The 21,192-nt window shown below is 42.3% G+C and overlaps 2 protein-coding genes across 9 annotated transcripts; one reads left to right on the forward strand and one right to left on the reverse strand.

Annotated features, from left to right (window-relative positions):
- Window positions 1–5: 5 nt before the first annotated feature.
- Window positions 6–16,334, forward strand: LOC121571466 (zinc finger and BTB domain-containing protein 12). 5 transcript variants are annotated; one of them, XM_041882945.1, is made up of 5 exons: window positions 6–26; window positions 13,134–13,354; window positions 13,696–13,890; window positions 14,140–14,337; window positions 14,796–16,334. In XM_041882945.1, exons 2-5 carry the CDS (start codon window positions 13,151–13,153, stop codon window positions 15,885–15,887), a joined length of 1,689 nt encoding a protein of 562 aa, XP_041738879.1. In that variant the 5' UTR covers window positions 6–26; window positions 13,134–13,150; the 3' UTR covers window positions 15,888–16,334. The 5 variants fall into 5 exon arrangements, with proteins under 5 accessions (XP_041738879.1, XP_041738877.1, XP_041738875.1 ...); XM_041882943.2 differs by having other exon boundaries at window positions 8–71; XM_041882941.1 differs by lacking the exon at window positions 6–26 and adding an exon at window positions 271–303.
- A 491-nt stretch (window positions 16,335–16,825) lies between these two features.
- Window positions 16,826–21,183, reverse strand: LOC121571465 (negative elongation factor E). 4 transcript variants are annotated; one of them, XM_041882938.1, is made up of 11 exons: window positions 21,107–21,183; window positions 20,596–20,681; window positions 20,250–20,322; window positions 19,996–20,141; window positions 19,692–19,769; window positions 19,453–19,490; window positions 19,096–19,349; window positions 18,784–18,928; window positions 18,570–18,624; window positions 17,288–17,390; window positions 16,826–17,189 (listed from the first exon to the last, which is right to left on the reverse strand). In XM_041882938.1, the coding sequence occupies exons 2-11, from the start codon at window positions 20,668–20,670 to the stop codon at window positions 17,116–17,118; spliced, it is 1,041 nt and encodes a 346-aa protein (XP_041738872.1). In that variant the 5' UTR covers window positions 20,671–20,681; window positions 21,107–21,183; the 3' UTR covers window positions 16,826–17,115. The 4 variants fall into 4 exon arrangements, with proteins under 4 accessions (XP_041738872.1, XP_041738870.1, XP_041738871.1 ...); XM_041882936.1 differs by having other exon boundaries at window positions 19,072–19,349; XM_041882937.1 differs by lacking the exons at window positions 20,596–20,681; window positions 21,107–21,183 and adding an exon at window positions 20,448–20,589 and having other exon boundaries at window positions 19,072–19,349.
- Between the last annotated feature and the right edge of the window lie 9 nt (window positions 21,184–21,192).

The following is a 21,192-nucleotide window of genomic DNA, read 5'->3' on the forward strand; positions in this document are numbered from 1 at the left end:
GGATTCGAAAAGACGGAGTGTGTACTGTACGTTCGTGGTGGCGAAGCGAGAGAGCGCTGAACTTCGGACGGGTTAGCCAAGAACAAGATAAGAAAATTGAGAGATAGGCAGCAATGCTAGTCCCCTAGTGCGAACCAGGAGTACGGTGGAAGTAACTTTAGACAAAGATTCGGTTGGAGAGCCTCGTAAATGGCGTCCCTTGAGAAAGCAAGAACAAGATGTATGTCAGGAGAAGTGCAGTATTATCATAAGGAGACGTATACTTGGAATACGGAGGAGGAATGGAGGGAAAAATAGAGGCAGGTGAGGTCTGAGAGAGGGAGGAAGATTGTGAGCTTGAGTCGGTAAAAATGGCGGGAAAAGGGAGAAGGTTTGTTAAAGAAGAATGGTAGAAAATGTAAGCAGGTGTGGTGAAGTACTCGGAGCCCGACGGTCAGGATAAAGATGAGTCTGACAGTTTGAGTGAAGTTTTTGGAAAAAGTGGTCCCTTGCCTTTTGGCTGATCCATTTGTGGTTTCAGGGTGGGTAAAAAAAAAAAATTGGGTATAGTGGAATCGGTGAGGATAACCAGAATTGGTCTAGTGATAATTTGTGTTTCTGCTAGTCAGAGGGAGAAGGCGCTCGGAGTTAAACAAATGGGGGTAAGAAATGTGAATTGTTTTACTCTCAAGATAAGGGCGCCATTGAAAGGAGTGATTACTGGGATAGCAGTAAATGTAGAAGTTGAACAACTGAAGGGGAAGATTCCCAGTGTTTGTGATGCTCGTCGTTTGGCAGAAGGGCATGAGACAAAGGAATGTGTAGCATTGGGGAAATGAGTGGTATGTGTTAATTGTAGGGGTGCCCATGCCATGGGGCTGGGGATCAGAAATGTCCCGTGCGAGAGAGGCAGGTTGAGGTTTCCAGGGTAAGAGTAGTTGTCATATGCTGAGGCAGTGAAGAAAGTAGAGGAATATGGGTCAAGGGGGAGGAGTGGTGAGAGTAGTAGATATGTACCAGTACAGAGGGATGGGCCAACAAGTGATATGTTTCAGAACGATTGGATTTGTAGCATTTATAGCAATGGTTATTAATTGTACTGCAGGGATGGAACGTAAGTCGAAGAAAATTGAGGTTGTGGTGGCAGCTGCAGATAGGTATTTGTGTGTGCGAGACTTGACATCAGAGGAGTTACAGGGTGTGTTAAGTGGTGATGTCCCATCCTTTCAGGTTGAGGGCATGAGGTAGGAATACATATATTTAAATAGTGGAGTAGGGTGGTGTTCATTGTGTATATATATATATATATATATATAATTTATTTTTATTTTATTTTTTGTGAGTACTGTTAGATGGTGGGGTATTTTTTAATTTTCGAGCAAAATATAAGGGAGCTGTACTCCAGTCTAGTAGATGGCGGTAATGCAACATATTGGATGCCAACCGCAGTTAAACCTCATCGAAGAAGGCTTTTCGAAAGCTAACTAGCTTGATTCCTAACCTTGCCCTGACATTGGCTACAACCTAACCAGACGACAGGTTTGATATGGTAACTAGTTAGCTTTCAATCCTTGCTAGTAGGTAACTTTAGCTAGCTTGTTTCAACTGATTTCGCAAGTTAACGTTAGCTAGTTAGCATTCGAGGGCCGACTGTTCTTAAACGTTTGTGTAATGTTAGTGTAAAATAAATGAAGGATCCAACTATGTTGGTACTCGTGTCATGTCTGTCTACTGCAGTAGGCTACGGCTTGTCCATGTGCTAGTTAAAAGCAACAAACCCAGACGAGCTAAACATGAAAGCATCCAGCAGAGATCAGCTTCTTACTAGGTAACGTTAGCTATATTATAGATGAAGCATTATGGTTGTTTTGACATAACATTTGTTAGATTGTATATACGTTATATAAATAGTCTTAGCAAGCTCTTTGGCAAGCTCTTTTTTGTTTGTTGATATAATATTTAGTTAGCTAGCTTTGCAGACGTAGGCGATGTAGATATTTAAAAAAAAAAAAAAATCCTGGCAATTTACTCCGATTTGAGAGCACTCCCGCAACACCCGCTGAATATGACTGGTGTCAGTAAACGTCGGCAAAAAAAAGTAATTTAATTGTTGCCAGCAGCACAGTTGGTCACTAACGCTCTAGATAACATGAAAACGACCTAACCAGTTCTCCTGGGCGAGTAACATGGTCAGAGTGAGGTGTTCTCTCATGTGTCTGGAAGTAACTAGTAAGCTAGCCAACTTTTACCAGTTGGCTTGGGTGCTTGACTGCCGTTGTTTGGTCAGAACGCTTGGATCAACCTTACTCCTCGGCCAGAGCGTCCAGTTTACGCTGCGAGAGCCGAAACGCTCGGAATTTATTAACATAATCTGACATGTAACATTAGGCTCCTTTGTCTAAAATTGGGCTAGGGTCAAGGGTAGTAGCCTACTATTGACCCTTGACCCTAGCCCAATATTCAACTAAAGGAGCCTAATGTTACTCCTTAGTCCAAGGACCTTACATGTTCTAGGCCAATACAGAGTGTTACGAATTTGTGCTCCAGGAAGGGTGGCTTCTTAGCGTTCAGGGTATGAACGTCCCAAGGATTACAGATAAAAACAGATCCAAAGTCAGTGGCCTTGTTTGAGAGGATAAAAAAATTATAAACCGTAATGTATCATGGTTAAATTGTGACTGACTGATCTACCAATAATAATGAGTAGTTATTTATGATGCAAGGTTCTTTTTAGATCAGTCATTCACCTGCACTGTCGGTTGCAATGTCGAACAAGCCCAGTATTACTGTACCAGAGAGGAAGAGGCAAAGCAAGAGGGATGACTTGGCCCAAAATCTGTTTTCTCCAGCAGGTGGCGTTTTTTTCACTCACCAAGAGAGGAGCTCTTGGATGGAGGTCAATGATTGTCGAATTTTGTTAATCAAAAATATAATTTGCTACGTATGTCTTATTTGATCGATTATACGTTTCGTAATGCTTACGTTGTTGCGAGTATACTGATATAAGTAGGACACGTGACATCCAGGCAACGTTGAGGAAAAAACACGTTATATCGGAGTAGTGTCAGTTATTAACGAGAGTATCTGCCCTCATTGGCTAGAATGGTCCCACCTGATCTTGCCTCCTCCCGGCAGCCTTCCATTTTTGTAGACATTTCTTTCAATTGTTAGAGCGGCCAGTCGAGTATCTGGTCAATATAATGGGTCATCTGTGGTATTACAAAATAAATGACCATGAGGGGAGGGGAGAAATCACCACACCTATATCAATTTTTGTAGGCACCACTAGAGGAGCCATACAGTCATTGAGAGGAGCACACACACCTGTATACAACTTGTAAAATATTAGAAAACAATACATATTTTTTGTCATTCACTTATATGCATTATTCCAAAGAAATGTATGAACCAATGCAATGGTCGAAGAAACAGTCAATTGTTTTATTATACCTTTTTATCACTTAGCTAATTATAATGTATGATGACCAAATCAAATCGTATTTTTCACATGCGCCGAATACAATGGGTGTAGACTTAACCATGAAATGCTTGCTTACGAGCCTTTCCCAACAGTGCACCTGGTCAAACTCGAGGTGTCATAAAAACATTTTTTTAACCCCCCTCCCCAATGTAAAAAATAATTTCACATGACCCTCCCCTTGTACTGTAAAATAAAATATATGTGCACACCCTCCCCCCTCGTAAAATGAACTCACAAGTAATTATGACCACCATAAATAACTAACTGTAGCAACCCTGTGTTTATAAACGTGGATATCGACTTTACCACTTCAGCATGGTTTTGTGGCACAGTCGACATACTGTACGTTCAAGACACGCATCTGATGCGCCTGCACCCGCTTACATACACTGCATGATCAAAAGTATGTGGACACCTGCACGTCGGACATCTCATTCCAAAGTCATGGGCATTAATATGGAGTTGGTCCCCCCGTTGCTGCTATAACAGCCTCCACTCTTGGAAGGTTTTCCACTAGACGTTAGTGATGTTGGGCGATTAGGCCTGACTCGCAGTCGGCGTTCCAATTTATCCCAAATGTGTTCGATGGTGTTGAGGTCAGTGAAGTTCTTCCACACTGATCTCGACAAACCATTTCTGAATGGACCTCGCTTTGTGTATGGGGGCATTGTCATGCTGAAACAGGAAAGATCCTTCCCCAAACTGTTGCCACAAAGTTGGAAGCATAGAATCGGCTAGAATGTTATTGTGTGGTGTAGCGCATTGACGTCACCAGTCCCGGGCTTTAGCTCCGAATAATTTTGTCTCAGCCCGGAGTCTTTTGCCCTGATGGAATGATGTAAAATAAACTAGATTACACTGAATAAGCCAATCATGAGCCCTGCCCTGCCTTTTTAGTGCTGCCTAAAACCAGCATTTCTGTGTACGGTGGCACTTTAGGAGGCGGAGTCAAAGTGGTTTTCCAAAGTCATTTTTGATTCGTCCAAATAAATTATATTTCGGCGGGCGACTTTTTATTATCTGAGGGAGAGAGCGCAAAGATGAGAAGGGTGGATGTAAACTTTGTTAGCGTGTTACTACTATAGTACATTCTGTTAGCCCATGATTATGTTATCGAACTCACAGTAAGCCAGACATTTCAACATGTTGACTCAACCTGCACTGACAGATAACGTTAAACTAGCTAACTAACAAACGGTAGGGACGACCCAGTCTAGCTAGCAGTGCTGCTAACATTAGCTACCTAGTACATTTTATGAGCAGGGTTTTGACAGTAATTGATTAGCTATCTAGACACTGAATCCAACTGCTGGAACTCCGTTCACCAATCGACAAGTATCACAAACTAATCAAGTACTGTCCAAATATGCTAAACATTGCTAATAAAGCTATCTAACGTAAGGCTAACGTTAGCTTTTGGTAACGTTAGCTCAATTAGCTAGCTACTGTATCTTGAAAAAACAAAGCTCGATAGCTGAGTTACATTTTTTCCCCAATTTATAGAAGATAGACATACAGAATTTATTATTGAGAAAGAGGGCGAGAGATGCAGCTCATCAAACACAGATACTGTTGTTGTATTTGCAGGAGTAAGTGAATAGATTTTATGTGTGTGTGTGTTTACAATCCAATTATTTAGCATCTATGTTAGCTAAATAGATGGGTTTGAACGTCACGAAAACTGTGCGCGCTTCCATGGGGCAGAGGTCAGCCTGTTGTGATTCTGGATGGCCAGATTGCTAGCAAGAATGACACTGCCATGTGAGGAATCGTAAATTGCTAATTTCCGCATGTTTCATCATGTTGTTGATACCATGTCTTCTTTTGAGATTATTTTAACTGATTTCATGTCAATGCAAATATGGCTAAAATTCGCTAGCTAGCAAACCAACAACTGTAACGATGTATTTGAGACAAGTGGTCATTGTGCAAATGTATTTGTTTGCAATAAACATTGGAGACAAAATGTATCTTACATGTCGTCAACTATCTAAGCCAACCTCATCTGTTTTGCCCCAGAGAGAGAACACAGGTATTGTGGTTAGTGAAGGGTAAGACAGTTGGATGTTAATCAGGCTTAACATTGAGTGAACTGCTAATATCATTAAGGAACAGAAATGATCCCAGATTTGACCTTTAGCTAAATTCTGGTAAACATTATTTGCCTGTTCATATTGTGTGTGTGTGCATATTGTGTCTGTTTGTGTTTGGCTGTTCAGCATACTCCATATTGCTATGGCACTGATACTATGCCATCTCTGTAATAATATAGGAGATCCAGGAAAGCAGAACTTCAGACAGCAAGGAAGGGAGGGGAGTGAGAGAGAACATAAGATAGGGGAGGCCCACACAAGACAAACATATCCTCTCAAGCCAGAGGAAGTAGTTATTGCTAAACATTACCTCTCAAAAAAAGAAAGATGCCATTCTGACATGTCCTGTGTGTATAAACTGTTAGAACATGATTTGTTTCCATCACTGAAGGCAATCATACAGGCCGCGCTGACCATCCCAGTTAGCAGCTGTTAGAGATCATTCAGTGCATTAAGACGTCTACAAACCTGGCTTGGGAGCCCAATGACCCAAGATAGAATGCATCATGATATACATACTAAGATACATACTAACACGCTTTGGAAAAAGTGAAGTCATAGACAGGTTTTCATTTAGTTTCATTTCTAATCTTTATGGATGGACTAACATCCTGGTACTGTGTAATATAACTCGCAAACATTGTTAATATTTAGTTGGAGAAAGGATTGTATGCTGGTATGTACAGTTATAATACAAGCCTACTGCTAAAGTGAGTTTACGCAGTTCCAACATAATCCAAAAAATGGCAGCCTAAAATCCCAATCCTGCTATATTGCATGTAACTAGAACATTACTTCATGCAAAAATTAATTTGTGGTCTAGGCTGCCACCCTTTGGATTGTTTTGGAACTGCACAGTGCGCGCAGCATGACTAGCTCATATTAAGTTAGCAGTAATGTGACCAAGAACATGAGGCTTTTGTTTTTTATTGCCAATCAAATATTGGACATGGTTTATGAAAACATTGCAACAAAATAATGATACAAATACTTTTCCCAACAATTTTTCTTCATGAAAAATTACAATATAGTTATGCACTTGTAATTTGTACTTGCTAATACATTTTTTATAAATATTATTAACACCATATTCCATGGGTTTACTGACCAAAATCCATTGAATTAATATTAAGATTAATGATTATTTGGCATCAGGAGAGCACAGCGCATGGAAGAAAGCAGTGAGATATGTAACATAGCGTTATGTTTCTGCAAAATGTTCACTGCTAGTGTGCGAGCCGCTTCATTCCGGTCGTGCAGGGATCAAACCCCCCCCCCTTCACTGGAACTAAGGGGCCTAGCCTGAAACCATGAAAAACAGCCCCAAACCATTATTCCTCCTCCACCAAACTTTACAGGTGCCACTATGCATTGGGGCAGGTAATGTTCTCCTAGCATCCACCAAACCCAGATTCGTCCATCAGACTGCCAGATGGTGAAGTGTGATTCATCATTCCAGAGAACGCGTTTCCACTGCTCCAGAGTCCAATGGCGTTGAACTTTACACCACCCCAGCTGACGCTTGGCATTACGCTTTGTGATCTTAGGCTTGTGTGCGGCTGCTCGGCCATGGAAACCCATTTCATGAAGCTCCGAACTAACAGTTCTTGTACTGATGTTTCTTCCAAGAGGCAGTTTGGAACTCGGTACTGAGTGCTGCAACTGAGGACAGACGATTTTTACACCCTACGCCCTTCAGCACTCGGTGGTCCCGTTCTGTGAGCTGGTGTGGTCTACCACTTCGCGGCTGAGCCGTTGTTGCTCCAAGATGTTTCCATTTCACAATAACAGAACTTACAGTTGACCAGGGCAGCTCTAGCAGGGCAGAAATCTGACAAACTGACTTTTTGGAAAGGTGGCATCCTATGACGGTGCCACGTTGAAAGTCACTGAGCTCTTCAGTAAGGCCATTCTACTGCCAATGTTTGTCAATGGAGATTGCATGGCTGTGTGCTCGATTTTATACACCTGTCAGCAACGGGTGTGGCTGAAATTGCTGAATCCAATAATTTTAAGGGGTGTCAAGTGGACACTGTCCACATACTTTTGTATTTGTAGAATATTAATACACCGGAAGGGGTTTCAACATATCTAAGCCTTTATACTTAGGCATGAACGAATTGAAAATGGGCTAAATCAGACTCAAATGAAATGTCCAGCGCCCAAATTATTTGTTGAGAATGGTCCCACCTGATCTTGCCTCCTGACTTCCTTCCAATTTTAAGACATTTATTTTCATTGTTAGAGCGGCCACTCCAGTATCTGGTCAACATCTGTTCAGGCACCGAAAATCATTGTGCTTCTTCACATGAAGATGACATATCTAAGCATATATTTGCACTATATTCAGTAGTAGGCTATATGGGAAATATCGTCATATTTAGCTAATCCAAGTTGCTATTTCCAAAGCACATCTGCTATTTCTGATTAAAAAATGCTTCATAGCAAATCCAGAGCTCCAATCGCAACATGTTTTCTGTAAAGATACAAACGTAGGCCAATCTTTGCTAAAAAATTATTTTATTTATTTAACAGAAAATGTAAGTTGCATACCTTCAATACCCCTGCCTGCCCTATTTGTTTTGGACGATGGCTGTAGATTGGGTTGTCAGCAGTGGACCCTCGCAGTCCAGACCCAATGACAAAATAGCTACAAGGACTGAGTTAACCTTGTATCTTTATTTACTTTTTGTTTTTCGTTTTGCGCTGTCTCTATGCACACTCACAGGGCCCTACATACTCACACATACACACACTCCATCTGCTCGCTCACACACATAATATGCAAATATATTTATACTGACTCTACACACACGAACACCCACTCACATATAGTGCATTCGGAAAGTATTCAGACCCTTTGACTTTTTCCACATTGTTATGTTTCAGCCTTATTCTTAAATTGATTAAATATTTCCCCCCCTCATCAATCGGCACACAATACCCCATAATGACAAAGCAAAAACAGGTTTTTAGAAATGTTACCAAACTATTTAAAAAAAACCCGGAAATATCACATTTACATAAGTATTCAGACCCTTTACTCAGTACTTTGTTGAAGCACCTTTGGCAGCGATTACAGCCTCGAGTCTTTCTTTCATTCCTCTCTGGAGATCCTCTCAAGCGCTGTCAGGTTGGATGGGGAGCGTCGGTGCACAGCTATTTTCAGTTCTATCCAGAGATGTTCCATTGGGTTCAAGTCCGGGCTCTGGCTGAGTCACTCAAGGACATTCAGAGACTTGTCCCGAAGCCACTCCGGCGTTGTCTTGGCTGTGTGCTTAGGGTCGTTGTCCTGTTTGAAGGTGAATCTTCACCCCAGGTTTCCCCCAGACGGGACACTTGGCTTTCAGGCCAAAAAGTTCAGTCTTGGTTTCATCAGACCAGAGAATCTTGTTTCTTATGGTCTGAGTCTTTAGGTGCCTTTTGGCAAACTCCAAGCGGGCTGTCATGTGCCTTTTTACTGAGGAGTGGCTTCCATCTGGCCACTCTACCATAAAGGCCTGATTGGTGGAGTGCTGCAGAGATGGTTGTCCTTCTGGAAGGTTCTCCCATCTCCACAGAGGAACTCTGGAGCTCTGTCAGAGTGACCATCGGGTTCTTGGTCACCTCCCTGACCAAGGCCCCTATCCCCCGATTGCTCAGTTTGGCTGGGCGGCCAGCTCTAGGAAGAGTCTTGGTGATTCCAAACTTCTTCTATTTTTAAGAATGATGGAAGCCACTGTGTTCTTGGGGACCTTCAATGCTTTTTATTTTTAATACATTTCTAAACATTTCTAAAAACCTGTTTTCGCTTTGTCATTATGGGGTATTGTCTGTAGATCACTGAGGATTTTTATTTATTTAATCAATTTTAGAACAAGGCTGTAACGTTAAAATGTCAAGGGGTCTGAATACTTTCCGAAGGCAATGTACAAGCTGCTGCTACTCTGTTTATCTTATCCTTTTGCCTAGTCACCTTACCCCTATACATACAGAATCTACCTCCATCACTGGAGTATCCCTGCACATTGTAAATATGGTATTGGAACTGACCCTTTATATAGTATGCTTACTTACTTACTTACTTATTGTGTTCTTCATATCTTCTTATTTCTTGTGTTTTTTTCTAGTATTACATTATTATTATTGCATTGTTGGGTTTTGAGTTTGCAAAAAAGGCATTTCACTGTACTTGTGCATATGACATTAAAACTTGAAACTTGTTGGTCTGTGATCCACTCCAAACTGTCAATGCATAAATCAAAATTGTCAATGTAAGAAAATATTGTAATTTCAAATAACCATACCTCAAGGTAGCTGCGCTACCTGCTTCATTCATGACGAGAAAACAAACGGGAACAAGCTAGCTAAATTAGTTAGCTAGCTTATATTAACCAGTAATACAAAATACGCTTAAATGTTTTAAAACGTTAGCTGACACCTTGAGGCTTGATAGGGGGTAACAATGTTTCTCCCTGAAGGGAAGGCAATTTTGTTATTGTTTAGCTAACTATCTAGGCTACCAGTTAGCTTTTAACATTACCCCTCTAGCTAGCTAGCCCTACTGGCTGCTGGCCAAATTAGCTAGCGTTCTTGATTCTAGTTACTAAGATAAATAACAGAGATAAATAATTAGCTACTCACTTTAGCGTTTACTTCTTTTAGGTATTTTCTGAACAGCTTCTCACTTCTTTGTTTCTCCAGTTGTCAGTTTGACCACACCATTTACGGCCATGCATATCAAGATCCTGATATGGACCTCAGTCAAGAGCATATGCATTGTATGTGCTGAGAAAATATACTATGTAGGTCTACTGTCAGTATTTGTCATCATATGGTGAAATTAAGATGTCCACATAGGCCTACCTCAGGATATCTAATGAGTCAATATCCGGCCACACCATGTATGATATCCGGAGGGAATCCAAAAAATATTTGTGCAAAATGTAGATTTCATACTTTCATACAAAATGTAGATTTCATATTGAGCATGTGCTAAAAACTCAGAAATGCACCAGAAATCATCCTTGTTTTCAGCAAATCAAGATCTGGATATGGACCTCAGCCAAGATAAGCATATCTGGAATCAATATAGCTTCCTATCTCGAATGTGCTGAGAAAACACATATGCGATGTATACAGTCAGTATTTGTCTCAGGATATTGAATAAGTCCATATCCGGCCATAGGAAATGTCCATGTGTGATATTCGGAATAATCCCAATATCATATATGTCTAAAAGACACATCTGGATTCAGAATTTGTCAGGATATGGTGCATATCCACAAAATTCAAAATATGCATTGGAAATGGTTTGAGTTCTCTAGAATATCAAAAACGTGTCATGTAAAGATATCCCCTGATATGGACCCTTTTCGCCCAGTTTCAGATTTTCAACATTTTTATGCTATATAATTATATACTTTTTTTCCCACCAACAGGTTTCTGTGCCAATGCACCACACACAACCAATAAGCAATGCATAACTGCATACCGATTACCGACTTTTAGCGCTTATTATCATGGTTTGCATTTTCAATCTCTACAAAAAGAAAATACCTCCCTCCCTACTCAGTATCAAAGGCTTGGTTTGAAAATCTCAGAATGTCATTCAACTTTTTGGTGTTTTGTAACAGATGTCTCTTTCCATTAATCGAATGGCCGTTGAGCAGTTTGGATGCTGGAATTATATTAGTGGAGTGGATGAACATGTGCAGGTAGCCTACTGGAGACTTTTGAAGTAGCCTAATCAGGGTGCTGAGAATTTTGTTGTGGGGGAGGGGCATATATATTTTTTGGGGCCCGCACTACAGACAGAAATATCGGTCCACTAATACAGGACTAGTGCTGCAGCACCCTCAGCACCCCTACATAATGTGGCTATGGACAGGGGAGGCGCATGCAAGCATGTGGTCCTCTGTAGCTCAGCTGGTAGAGCACGGCGCTTGTAACGCCAAGGTAGTGGGTTCGATCCCCGGGACCACCCATACAGGAAAATGTATGCACGCATGACTGTAAGTCGCTTTGGATAAAAACGTCTGCTAAATGGCATATTATTTTATATTAAGCAGATGAGGAAATGTGGCTATATGGAAGACATTATATAGTAAAGCCTGTAAAATGGCAAATGTAAATCAGGGAAAAAATGCACTAACCTCCCCTGTACCCAATAAAAAAAAAACACACAACCCTCCCCAAAACAAAAAAAAAGTTTGACAACCATCCCCTATTTTGGACCAGCCCCCCCCCCCACAGTAAATTTCGAACTGTCCCTAACACAAGAAAGATGGCTAAAATACACAAGAATGGAGATATATACAGGGATTGCCAGTATCAATGTACATGAACATATCTGTATATATAACTCACTGTATGTTGAGGATAAAGATGTGGCTCACTAGCCATGAATGACTTTGGGTTGTTTACTCCAAAACAGCAAACTAAGTTTTCAGACATTCCTTTTTGTGTCTTCCCCTTTAAAAAATTGACTGGCTAGCTGTTGGAAGGGGAAGTGGTGGTCCACTCACGTTTTAAAAAATCGCTAGCTAAATCGTAAAAATTCATGAAAACAAAATGTGGCTTAACTTTATGTTCTGCATAAGGTTAGCAGTGTGGTTAAGGTTAGGTTTAAAATCAAATTTTAAAAAGATAAATTGTAGAAATAGGCGGGGTTTATTACTTTGTGGCTGTGGTAACTAGTGACGACCGTTGAAAACAAGCTAGCTAGCTAAACAAAGTAAACATACTAGCTGGCTCGCTAGCTAACATACAACGAATGGGCAGTAATTGAGTGCCTAGTTACTCCACAACAAAACATATATTAAGGAGGAAAGATATCTATAGTAATAGCAGGTAAGGAAACACTAAACTAGCTAATGTCGAATTTATTGGCTTTTATTGCTAGCAGTCTTGTTGCTAGCTAGTTGACATTGGACTGGGGCTAGGGAGGCAACAAGCTAGCTAGGTACGACTAGCTGGGTAGCTACGAGAGGGGTTGAATACACTAACGTTACCGTTAGCAACATTTTAAAACCTGCACAATTGACATAAGCGCATGCTGCTAGTGTTAACTAGCGAGCTAGTAACGTTAGCAGTAAGTTAGTAGTATTTAGCTAGGTCGAAAAAATATATAACATTAATGGTTATCTTCAACCTAGGCTAGTAGTAGCTCGATTCTTTTTTAAATGTGCCAGAGAGCCATATCATATGGCTGATTTCAGTTACTCATTGTGACCTGCTTGACTCGAAAACAAAACAAGTGAACAATGACTCGACCTACTCTGTCTAACATGACCATCAGTTAAGAATCACATGGAATGTTGATTGTCGAGCCGAGATATGGAAGCTGTTGTGCTATTACTCTTTAAAGTATAGCCAGACACCACCATGGGGGTCTCTCTCGCGCTCTCTTTCTGGTCTGAATTTGGCCAGTGTGACTGTAGCTGGAGAAATATCCAGGCCCCCAAAAGTGCCACGTTTCCCTTAGGTTGATCCAGATGCTAAATGTCACCTTTATATATATATATATATATATATATATATATATATATGTATGTTAATTGCATAATTTCAAGAATGTCCTCTTCATGTCTTTCCTATAGGCTCCACAGTAGCTAAGATGGAGGTGCTGTGTTTCCGGTTGCCGGGTCACAGTGATGCCACCCTGAAGAGCATGAACTCCCTGAGGTCCAGGCAGCAGTTCTGTGACATCACCATCGTGGCCAGCGGCAGGCAGACATTCCGGGGACACAAAGTGGTCCTGGCTGCCTGCTCCCCCTTCCTCAGGGACCAGTTCCTGCTTAACCCTTCCTCTGAACTGCAGGTGGATGCCAGTGAAAGCCACCTTGTTACACACTATTTGGGTTATGTTTGATAAATGTTTTTAGCTTCAGCTGATATACTAGCCCCTGACACTTCTTGTCACATGCCCTTTCAATGATCTGACTGTTTTAATCTTTGCGCCTGGGAAGTTCACAGATGTTGCATCATGCCAGCTGTGGTTCCAGTCCTATGCCTCATTATGGTGCAGTCGAGTAGAGACTATCACAAGTCTAGCAGGATATGACACTAATGGCTTACACGATTGAGCATAGGAAAAATCTCTTGAGACGTAACAGCAAAATATCTGTTTGCCTATTTTTTTGGTCCTATTTTGCCCTCTAGGTGTCAGTTCTTCACAGCTCCTCGGTGGTATGTGAGCTGCTCCAGTCCTGTTACACCGGTGTGCTGCAGTTCAGCCCTAAGGAGATAGTGAATTACCTGACGGCCGCTAGCTACCTGCAGATGGAGCATGTTGTGGAGAAGTGCCGGGGAGCCCTGGGCAAGTACATGCAGCCAAGGAACCCCAGCTCACCAAAGGTTAGTTACCTATTTTGGTTAGTGTTTATTGGTGTATAGTCGAAGACTCCCTATTGAAGCATTGGTTTAAAATCACAACATAAAATGTTAACATACATTTCAGTTGTAGAAAGCAAATAGTTACTGAACTGGTCTATTATGTGATTCAACAAAGGCTGGATTTGCAGTGTTGACAGTCAGATTGTTCAACCTGTGAAGACATTCAATCGGCACATCTTCATTCTTTTTCTCTCCACCGCTCATTTTCAGATCAAGTCAGAAGAGAGCCACTCGATGCCAGTGACAGTCAGTGGCAGCAGTCAATCTCTTATGTCGACCTCGACTGATCATTCCCCCTCACTGCAGCCTCACAGCCCTGTACAGTCTCAGGCTGATGACCATACAGACTTGCACACTAAGACAGATATACGACACGATGACGAACATAACACACTGGATGAGATCAAGGTAAGTAGATTCAGGAACAACACTTACCAGTGCATCCATCTCTGGATCTATAAATGGGAGAGAATCATGTACTCTCTACAACAGCAGAGTTACTGTATCAACATAATAGTAGCTACCTGGGTTCAAATATTGTTTTCTGTGTATTTGAGTATTTTCAAATACACTGCCCCAAAATTATAAATGTTTGAGTATTTAATGGTTATTTGTAAAAAAAAAAAAAAAAAAATAGTCTACCAAATAGTATTTTTAAATGTATGGGAGTGTATTTGAGTCAGTGTATTTGAGTATTTCCAAATGCATTAAGATATTCAACTACTTGTCTTTTCAAATAAAAATAAATACTTAGAATGTATGTGAAAGTAATTGAGATATTGTAAATAGTATTTGAACCCAGGTCTGGTAGCTACCCAAGGACATTGATTACTAGCACACTCAAATCGGTCTCAATGTTGTTCCAGGTGTGGGTAACAGAGGAGGACGAGGGCAGGGAGGATTATGACGTGTTCCGGATCTGCATCGAGGATGAACAGGAGCAGGAGCCGGAAGAGAGGCGAGAGGTAGAGGAGGGCGGTGAGGAAGCCACAGAGGGCCATCAGGGGGGCCAGTACCCAGATACGGACAGTGTCATAGTGGGAGGGGGCGAGGGGGACAACGGGACCCCAGCCGAAATGGCTATCCGCATCAGTGGCTTCGAGAGGGAGGGGCTCCGCGCCTGGAGGCGGCGACTCACCGACTCACCCAAAGTGGGCCGGGGGAGGGGCTTCAAGAGGAAGCGTGGCTCGTACCGCGAGAGGAGGCCTCTAGGTATGCAGTACCAGGAGGCGTGGCGTCTTCCCACCGGGGCGGAGATGATGCAGAGCTTCGGCCTGGACTTCAGCCAGGAAGCCATGAGGTCAGCGTTCCTCTCGGGGAGCGAGCTCCCACGGCTAGACTACGGGATGGGGGAGGCTCAGGGAGAGGAGCTGGTGCCCCGGGATGGGAATGGTCCGGCCCACTACAGCCTGGACGACCCCAGTGGTGATGGAGGTGAGGCTAATATGGGGATGGCGGCTGTGCCAACAGGTGGTGATGAGGCGGGGGATGAGTCTGTGGCAGTGGTAGGCTCCACCTCCAGCACAGCAGGACCGGTGGCTTGTGAGCAATGCGGCCTGACCTTCCCCTCGGCCCACTCCCTGGCCGTCCACTCGCGTGCCACCCACTTGCTGTACGTGTGCCCCTGCTGTGGCAAGCACTTCAACCACTCCAGCAACCTCAACCGCCACATGACCGTTCATCGCGGTGCCAAGGTCCACCGCTGCCTGCTCTGCGACAAGACATTCACGCAGAAGTCCACGCTGTGCGATCACATGAACCTGCACAGCGGCGAGCGGCCCCACTGCTGCGCCTACTGCCACTCACGCTTCGCCCACAAGCCGGCGCTTCGGCGCCACCTCAAAGAGCAGCACGGGAAGACGACCGCTCAGAACAGCCTGGAGGCACAAGCCGAGATGGAGAGAGTGGCAGGGCCAGGGGGAGGAGAGGGAGACACTCAGGACAGATTTGACTTTTGACAAGGACACTGGCCAAAGTGTACACTCATTGACTAAGCATTACAGGTTGCAGTTGGAGGTAAAGAGGGGTTATTCAAACAAGCGGATGTGTGCTTCTGCCCTAATGGTCAAAAGAGTGGTTTGGAGTGTAGCTTCAGATTTGAGGGTTGGAAAAGAGGTGTGTGCTGGAGGGAACTACTAAGACCTTGAAAGGGAAAACCCCTCCTTTTAGACCTGGGGTGCACAACTCTGGTCCTCCTTATGGGAAGTGTATGCTGGTTTTATCTGGCCAGTCAATGAAATGGATTGATTATTTATCTTTTATCTCTTATTTAATTGAAGGGGGGAAACGATGACCTACATGACTGTGGCTCTGTAGGACTGGAGTTGTGCAAACCTCCGTTTTAGATCTCTTGTTGTCTCATTTGTAACTCAGTGGCTGACCAATAAAATATTTTAATTTGTGTATTTGAGAGGGTGAGCTTCTTATTAAACACTGGATGTTGGTACATACAAGCTGATTTGTAATGTTTAATTACAGCTGCACAAACATTTATTTGTAACAACGTGCACTTACTGTTAAGACACTTCATTTAGAGGGATCCAAAATAAAATAAAGTAGGTTCAGTCATTCCATAGTCATGTTCATCACAAAGGACGAATAGTAATAGATCTACACTTGTGCAATGCGCGCTTACTCATGACTCGTGAGACACTATTGTGTATCTATCCAATTTGTAAGTCGCTCTGGATAAGAGCGTCTGCTAAATGATTGGTGTGCTCAGCTGACATGTTAATATAAGTACGTCTCTGCACTGTATCGTGCTATTCCAAAGGAACCAGACAATGGATACGTGAGGCCTACAACTGAGACTGTAGACAGATACTATTATTGTGTTATTACATTGATACAGTGCCAAATCTAATTTGATTCAAAGCAAGACAACCAGACGGACAAATGTATTGATGTGATTTATTGAGCACCCCAAAACAATGAAACCCCTGGTTACAAGAGCAAGACCAAGCAAACCACCACAATCTCTGTTCACGTGGTCATTGCCATTACACATCCTGGCCATGATTAGAAATGTAGTATCTACTCAGAACAACTGACACGTGGTGCTACATCGGGCTAACAGGCAATCAACAACAAACTCAAAATGCAATATAGAAAAAGCATACAAACAAAGCTAACACTAAATCATTGATTCTACTCCTTACAGATATCCAATGCGGCACGCCTCCTAGCTCATAGGAAATCCTCACTGTACACAACCTGGTTCCTCTTGTCTCGGTAGGAGCCTTTGGCACTGTTCTGCACAGCTGTGAGCGAAAGACAGGGAGAGAAAGAATACATGAATCCAAAGTTGACACTGTCGCACTGCTTGTTAGTCCGATCTGTGTTTCACTGTGATATTTACCCAGAGTGGCCCAGACAGATTTGCCGGTGGCTGCCTCCAGCATGGGCTGCTTCCTGGCAATGCTGACTTTTATGGGGACATCTCCCACTGAGCTTCCATTCAACTGGGAGAAGAAGAGTGTATGGATTATAGGTTTACACTATAATGACTTAAGTTGGGAGAGGGAGCTAGAGCATACACTACTAGTCAAAGGTTTGTACACGCCTACTCATTCCAGGGTTTTTCTTTATTTTTACATTGTAGAATAATAGTGAAGACATCAAAACTATGAAATAACACATATGGAATCATGTAGTAACCAAAAAAGTGTTAAACAAATCAAAATATATTTTATATTTGAGATTCTTCAAATAGCCACCCTTTGCCTTGATGACAGCTTTGCACACTCTTGGCATTCTCTCAACCAGCTTCATGAGGTAGTCACCTGTAATGCCTTCCAATTAACAGGTGTGCCTTCTTAAAAGTTAATTTGTGGAATTCCTTTCCTTCTTAATGCATTTGAGCCAATCAGTTGTGTTGTGACAAGGTATACAGAAGATAGCCTTATTTGGTAAAAGACCAAGTCCATATTATGGCAAGAACAGCTCAAATAAGCAAAGAGAAACAGACCATCATGCACTTGAAGAAACTTTCAAAGTTCTTGAAATGTTCCGTATTGACTGACCTTCATGTCTTACCCAGAGTTACCTCCGCTGCAGAGGATAAGTTCATTAGAGTTACCAGCCTCAGAAATTGCAGCCCAAATAAATGCTTCACAGAGGTCAAGTCACAGACATCTCAAAATCAACTGTTCAGAGGAGACTGTGTGAATCAGGCCTTCATGGTCGAATTGCTGCAAAGAAACAACTACTAACGACACAAATTAGAAGAAGAGACCTGCTTGGGCCATTAAACACGAGCAATTGACATTAGACCGGTGGAAATGTGTCCTTTGGTCTGGAGTCCAAATTGAGATGGTTTGGGATGAGTCCGACGGCAGAGTGAAAGAAAAGCAGCCAACAAGTGCTCAGCATATGTGGGAACTCCTTCAAGACTGTTGGAAAAGCATTCCAGGTGAAACTGGTTGAGAGAATGCCAAGAGTGTGCAAAGCTGTCATCAAGGCAAAGGGTGGCTATTTGAAGAATCTGTTGAACACTATTTTGGTTACTACATAATTCCATTTGTGTTATTTCATAGTGTCGATGTCTTCGCTATTATTCTACAATGTAGAAAATAGTAAAAATAAAGAAAAACCCTTGAATGAGTAGGTGTGTCCAAACTTTTGACTGGTACTGTACTTACCTCCGCTACAGCCTGGTCTGCAGACTCCATCTTTTCAAAGGTGATGAATGCACAGCTAGAAAGAGAAATACAGGGTTGTGTTCATTAGCCACCAAACAACAAAACAGTAAGGGAATTACTGGACTCGTTTTCAATTGCAAAACATTTTAAAACACTGAAACAATCACACACATGGACATAACATCTCAACAACATTGTAGTTATGTAGCCCTACTTGCGTTGGGAGTCCATGGATAGGTCAATGATGGTGCCGTGTTGGGAGAAGGCTGAGCGCAGGCTGTCCTCCACAAGGCCAGTTCCATAAACGTACACCGTGTTCCCCTTCCTCACCCCCCTCCGCTCCGGGTACGAGTCTGATCCTGAAAGGGAAAGGGAGAGAGCGATAAGGGGGAAGAAAAAAGTTCCATTATTCGCTCCTTGAACTTTTTGAGTGGAACATCCTTTTTAAGAATGCCAGTGATTAAAGACATGAAAGACAGAAGTTCATTAAAATAATATTCACGTCTGAATGGTCCGTCTCGCTCACGTGACTCTCTGTCTCCTCCCCTTTCCTGGTCACGCTCTCCGTCCCGGCTCCTGTCTCTCTCGCTCCTCTCGCGATCTCGCAGCTCTCTGTCCCTGCCCCGGTCGCCGCTGCCCCGGTCTCTCTCTCGGTCACGCTCTCTCTCTCTGTCCATCTCTCGGTCTCCTCTGTCTCTCTCTCGCTCTATGTCTTTGCTGGTGGACAGGCCACCTCCCTCCTCCTCGTCTCGAGCCGCCCGGTCACCTGGAGTGACGAAGCTGTTGGAGAGCCACAGAGGGAGAGATGTTAAACCACCTTATACAGAGAACAAGTGTATAAAACATGACCTACTCTATTATTCATCAGAGCTTTTAGGCTTACCTCTCATACAGAGATTTTCTGTGGGCTCTTTTGCCAGCCTGAAGTAGAAATTTAAAATTTAAAGTAGCAGCATCAGTTATATATTCTCAAGAACATATTTTTTCAAAGTCACTGATTCTGTGTCCACAATACAGGCAGACAGTATTGGTAAAATACTGTAAAAGTATGCCATTTTGTAGGTAAAGTACATCAATTCATTGAACGATTTTAAATGGGATGTCATGTTATTCTACCTTTACCTCAGAAAGCTCATCATCAGTGGACATGCTCCTTTGGAATGGTTGGAAAGCCACAGGGCCTGGGACTTTCTCTGGATCCTGGTAAACAGAAAGAAAATGTAACAAATCATTACTGGAACCTACATTTATACATTTTAGTTCCATCAGACTAGTGTATGTGTCAGATTTAAAAGGCATTTGCACCTGTAAGCTTTATATATATTATTATTATTAATGTATATACATAATTATATCAATAATTTATTCTATGATAAATTCCTACTACTACATTACACATCCTTACATAATGCATGTTGTATCTTACCTTGAGCTTGATCTCTAGCGTTCTAGAGCGCTTGAAGCCAGAGTTCTTGTTCTCTGACTTGATGGCACTGATGGCCCCAGACTTAATCAGCATCTTCGCCTGCTCTGTAGCTGTCGCTGTATCTAGCACTGGCTGGTCTGACAAAGCTAGAGGACGGAGAGAGTAGATGCAACTTAACCAACTGAGACCAAGTATCTGCTTGGTAATGCAGTTTTAAAGAGTTCACTTATTAAAGTGAAGCCAAAGCCACATACTGCGCTTCAATCCACTCTGATTGGTCTGGCTGGTTGAACTCTGCTGCTTCTTCAAAGCCAGCAGGGCCTTTTTCTAGAGGTGTGAGGATAGAGAGAGAGAGAATAAGAGGTGTAAACACTGAGGAGGCCAATCGGCGTTTGGTAACATAATAATGATTTCTAACTTTCAACATTATGAGTGTGATGATGATGACTGACAGGTGAATGTTGATTTAATGAAGGCCTACTCTTGATCACATCTGCAAATGTGGGGACAGTGGCACATCTCATTTTCAGCAGCAGGATACAGTTACATGGATAGTTCTCTCTAGTCAAGTGGAGTGAGGAGATTCTTTGAGTTTTCCACCTTTTTCTTGAGTTTGGCATATTTCTTCTGCAGAGACTCCTCTTCTTCTGTCAAAGAGCTTGGGAACACCACCATGTTGAACCCAGCTGGAAAGCATTGTGAAAAAGGAATGGACAACCAGAATAGTGGACACATTTGCACAACACAATGAATGTCAATACACAAGTGTGGTTGAATTCAACTCTATATAACGTTAGCTATTGCATGAACTCATAAACGCCCATTTACACTTTGTTCACGACCACAGATATTTCTGTTTCTACATTCTGCATGCATCTGACAACATTTTAAACCTTACGTTAGATTGTTAATTAAGGCTAGCTGGTTGGCTAGCTACCTAGTTAGCTAACTTACTACTAACGTTAGCTAGTTACATTATGTGTTACACAGGGCAGTGGAAAGTATTAAATTACTTATCAACAATATCGCAATGTAGGTTTCAGACTACAACAATATTAGTTTTAAACTAAAATGACACTACTGTATGTAGAAATGTAATTATTTGTGTTACCTCTCTAACGTTACTGTAGCTACTTTTAATCACTCACTACTTCATGAACACAAAAACACAGGCGCATGAATATGACGTAACAGTTG

This window comes from Coregonus clupeaformis, chromosome 8 (assembly GCF_020615455.1).
Source record: "Coregonus clupeaformis isolate EN_2021a chromosome 8, ASM2061545v1, whole genome shotgun sequence".
NCBI classification, from domain to species: Eukaryota; Metazoa; Chordata; class Actinopteri; order Salmoniformes; family Salmonidae; genus Coregonus; species Coregonus clupeaformis.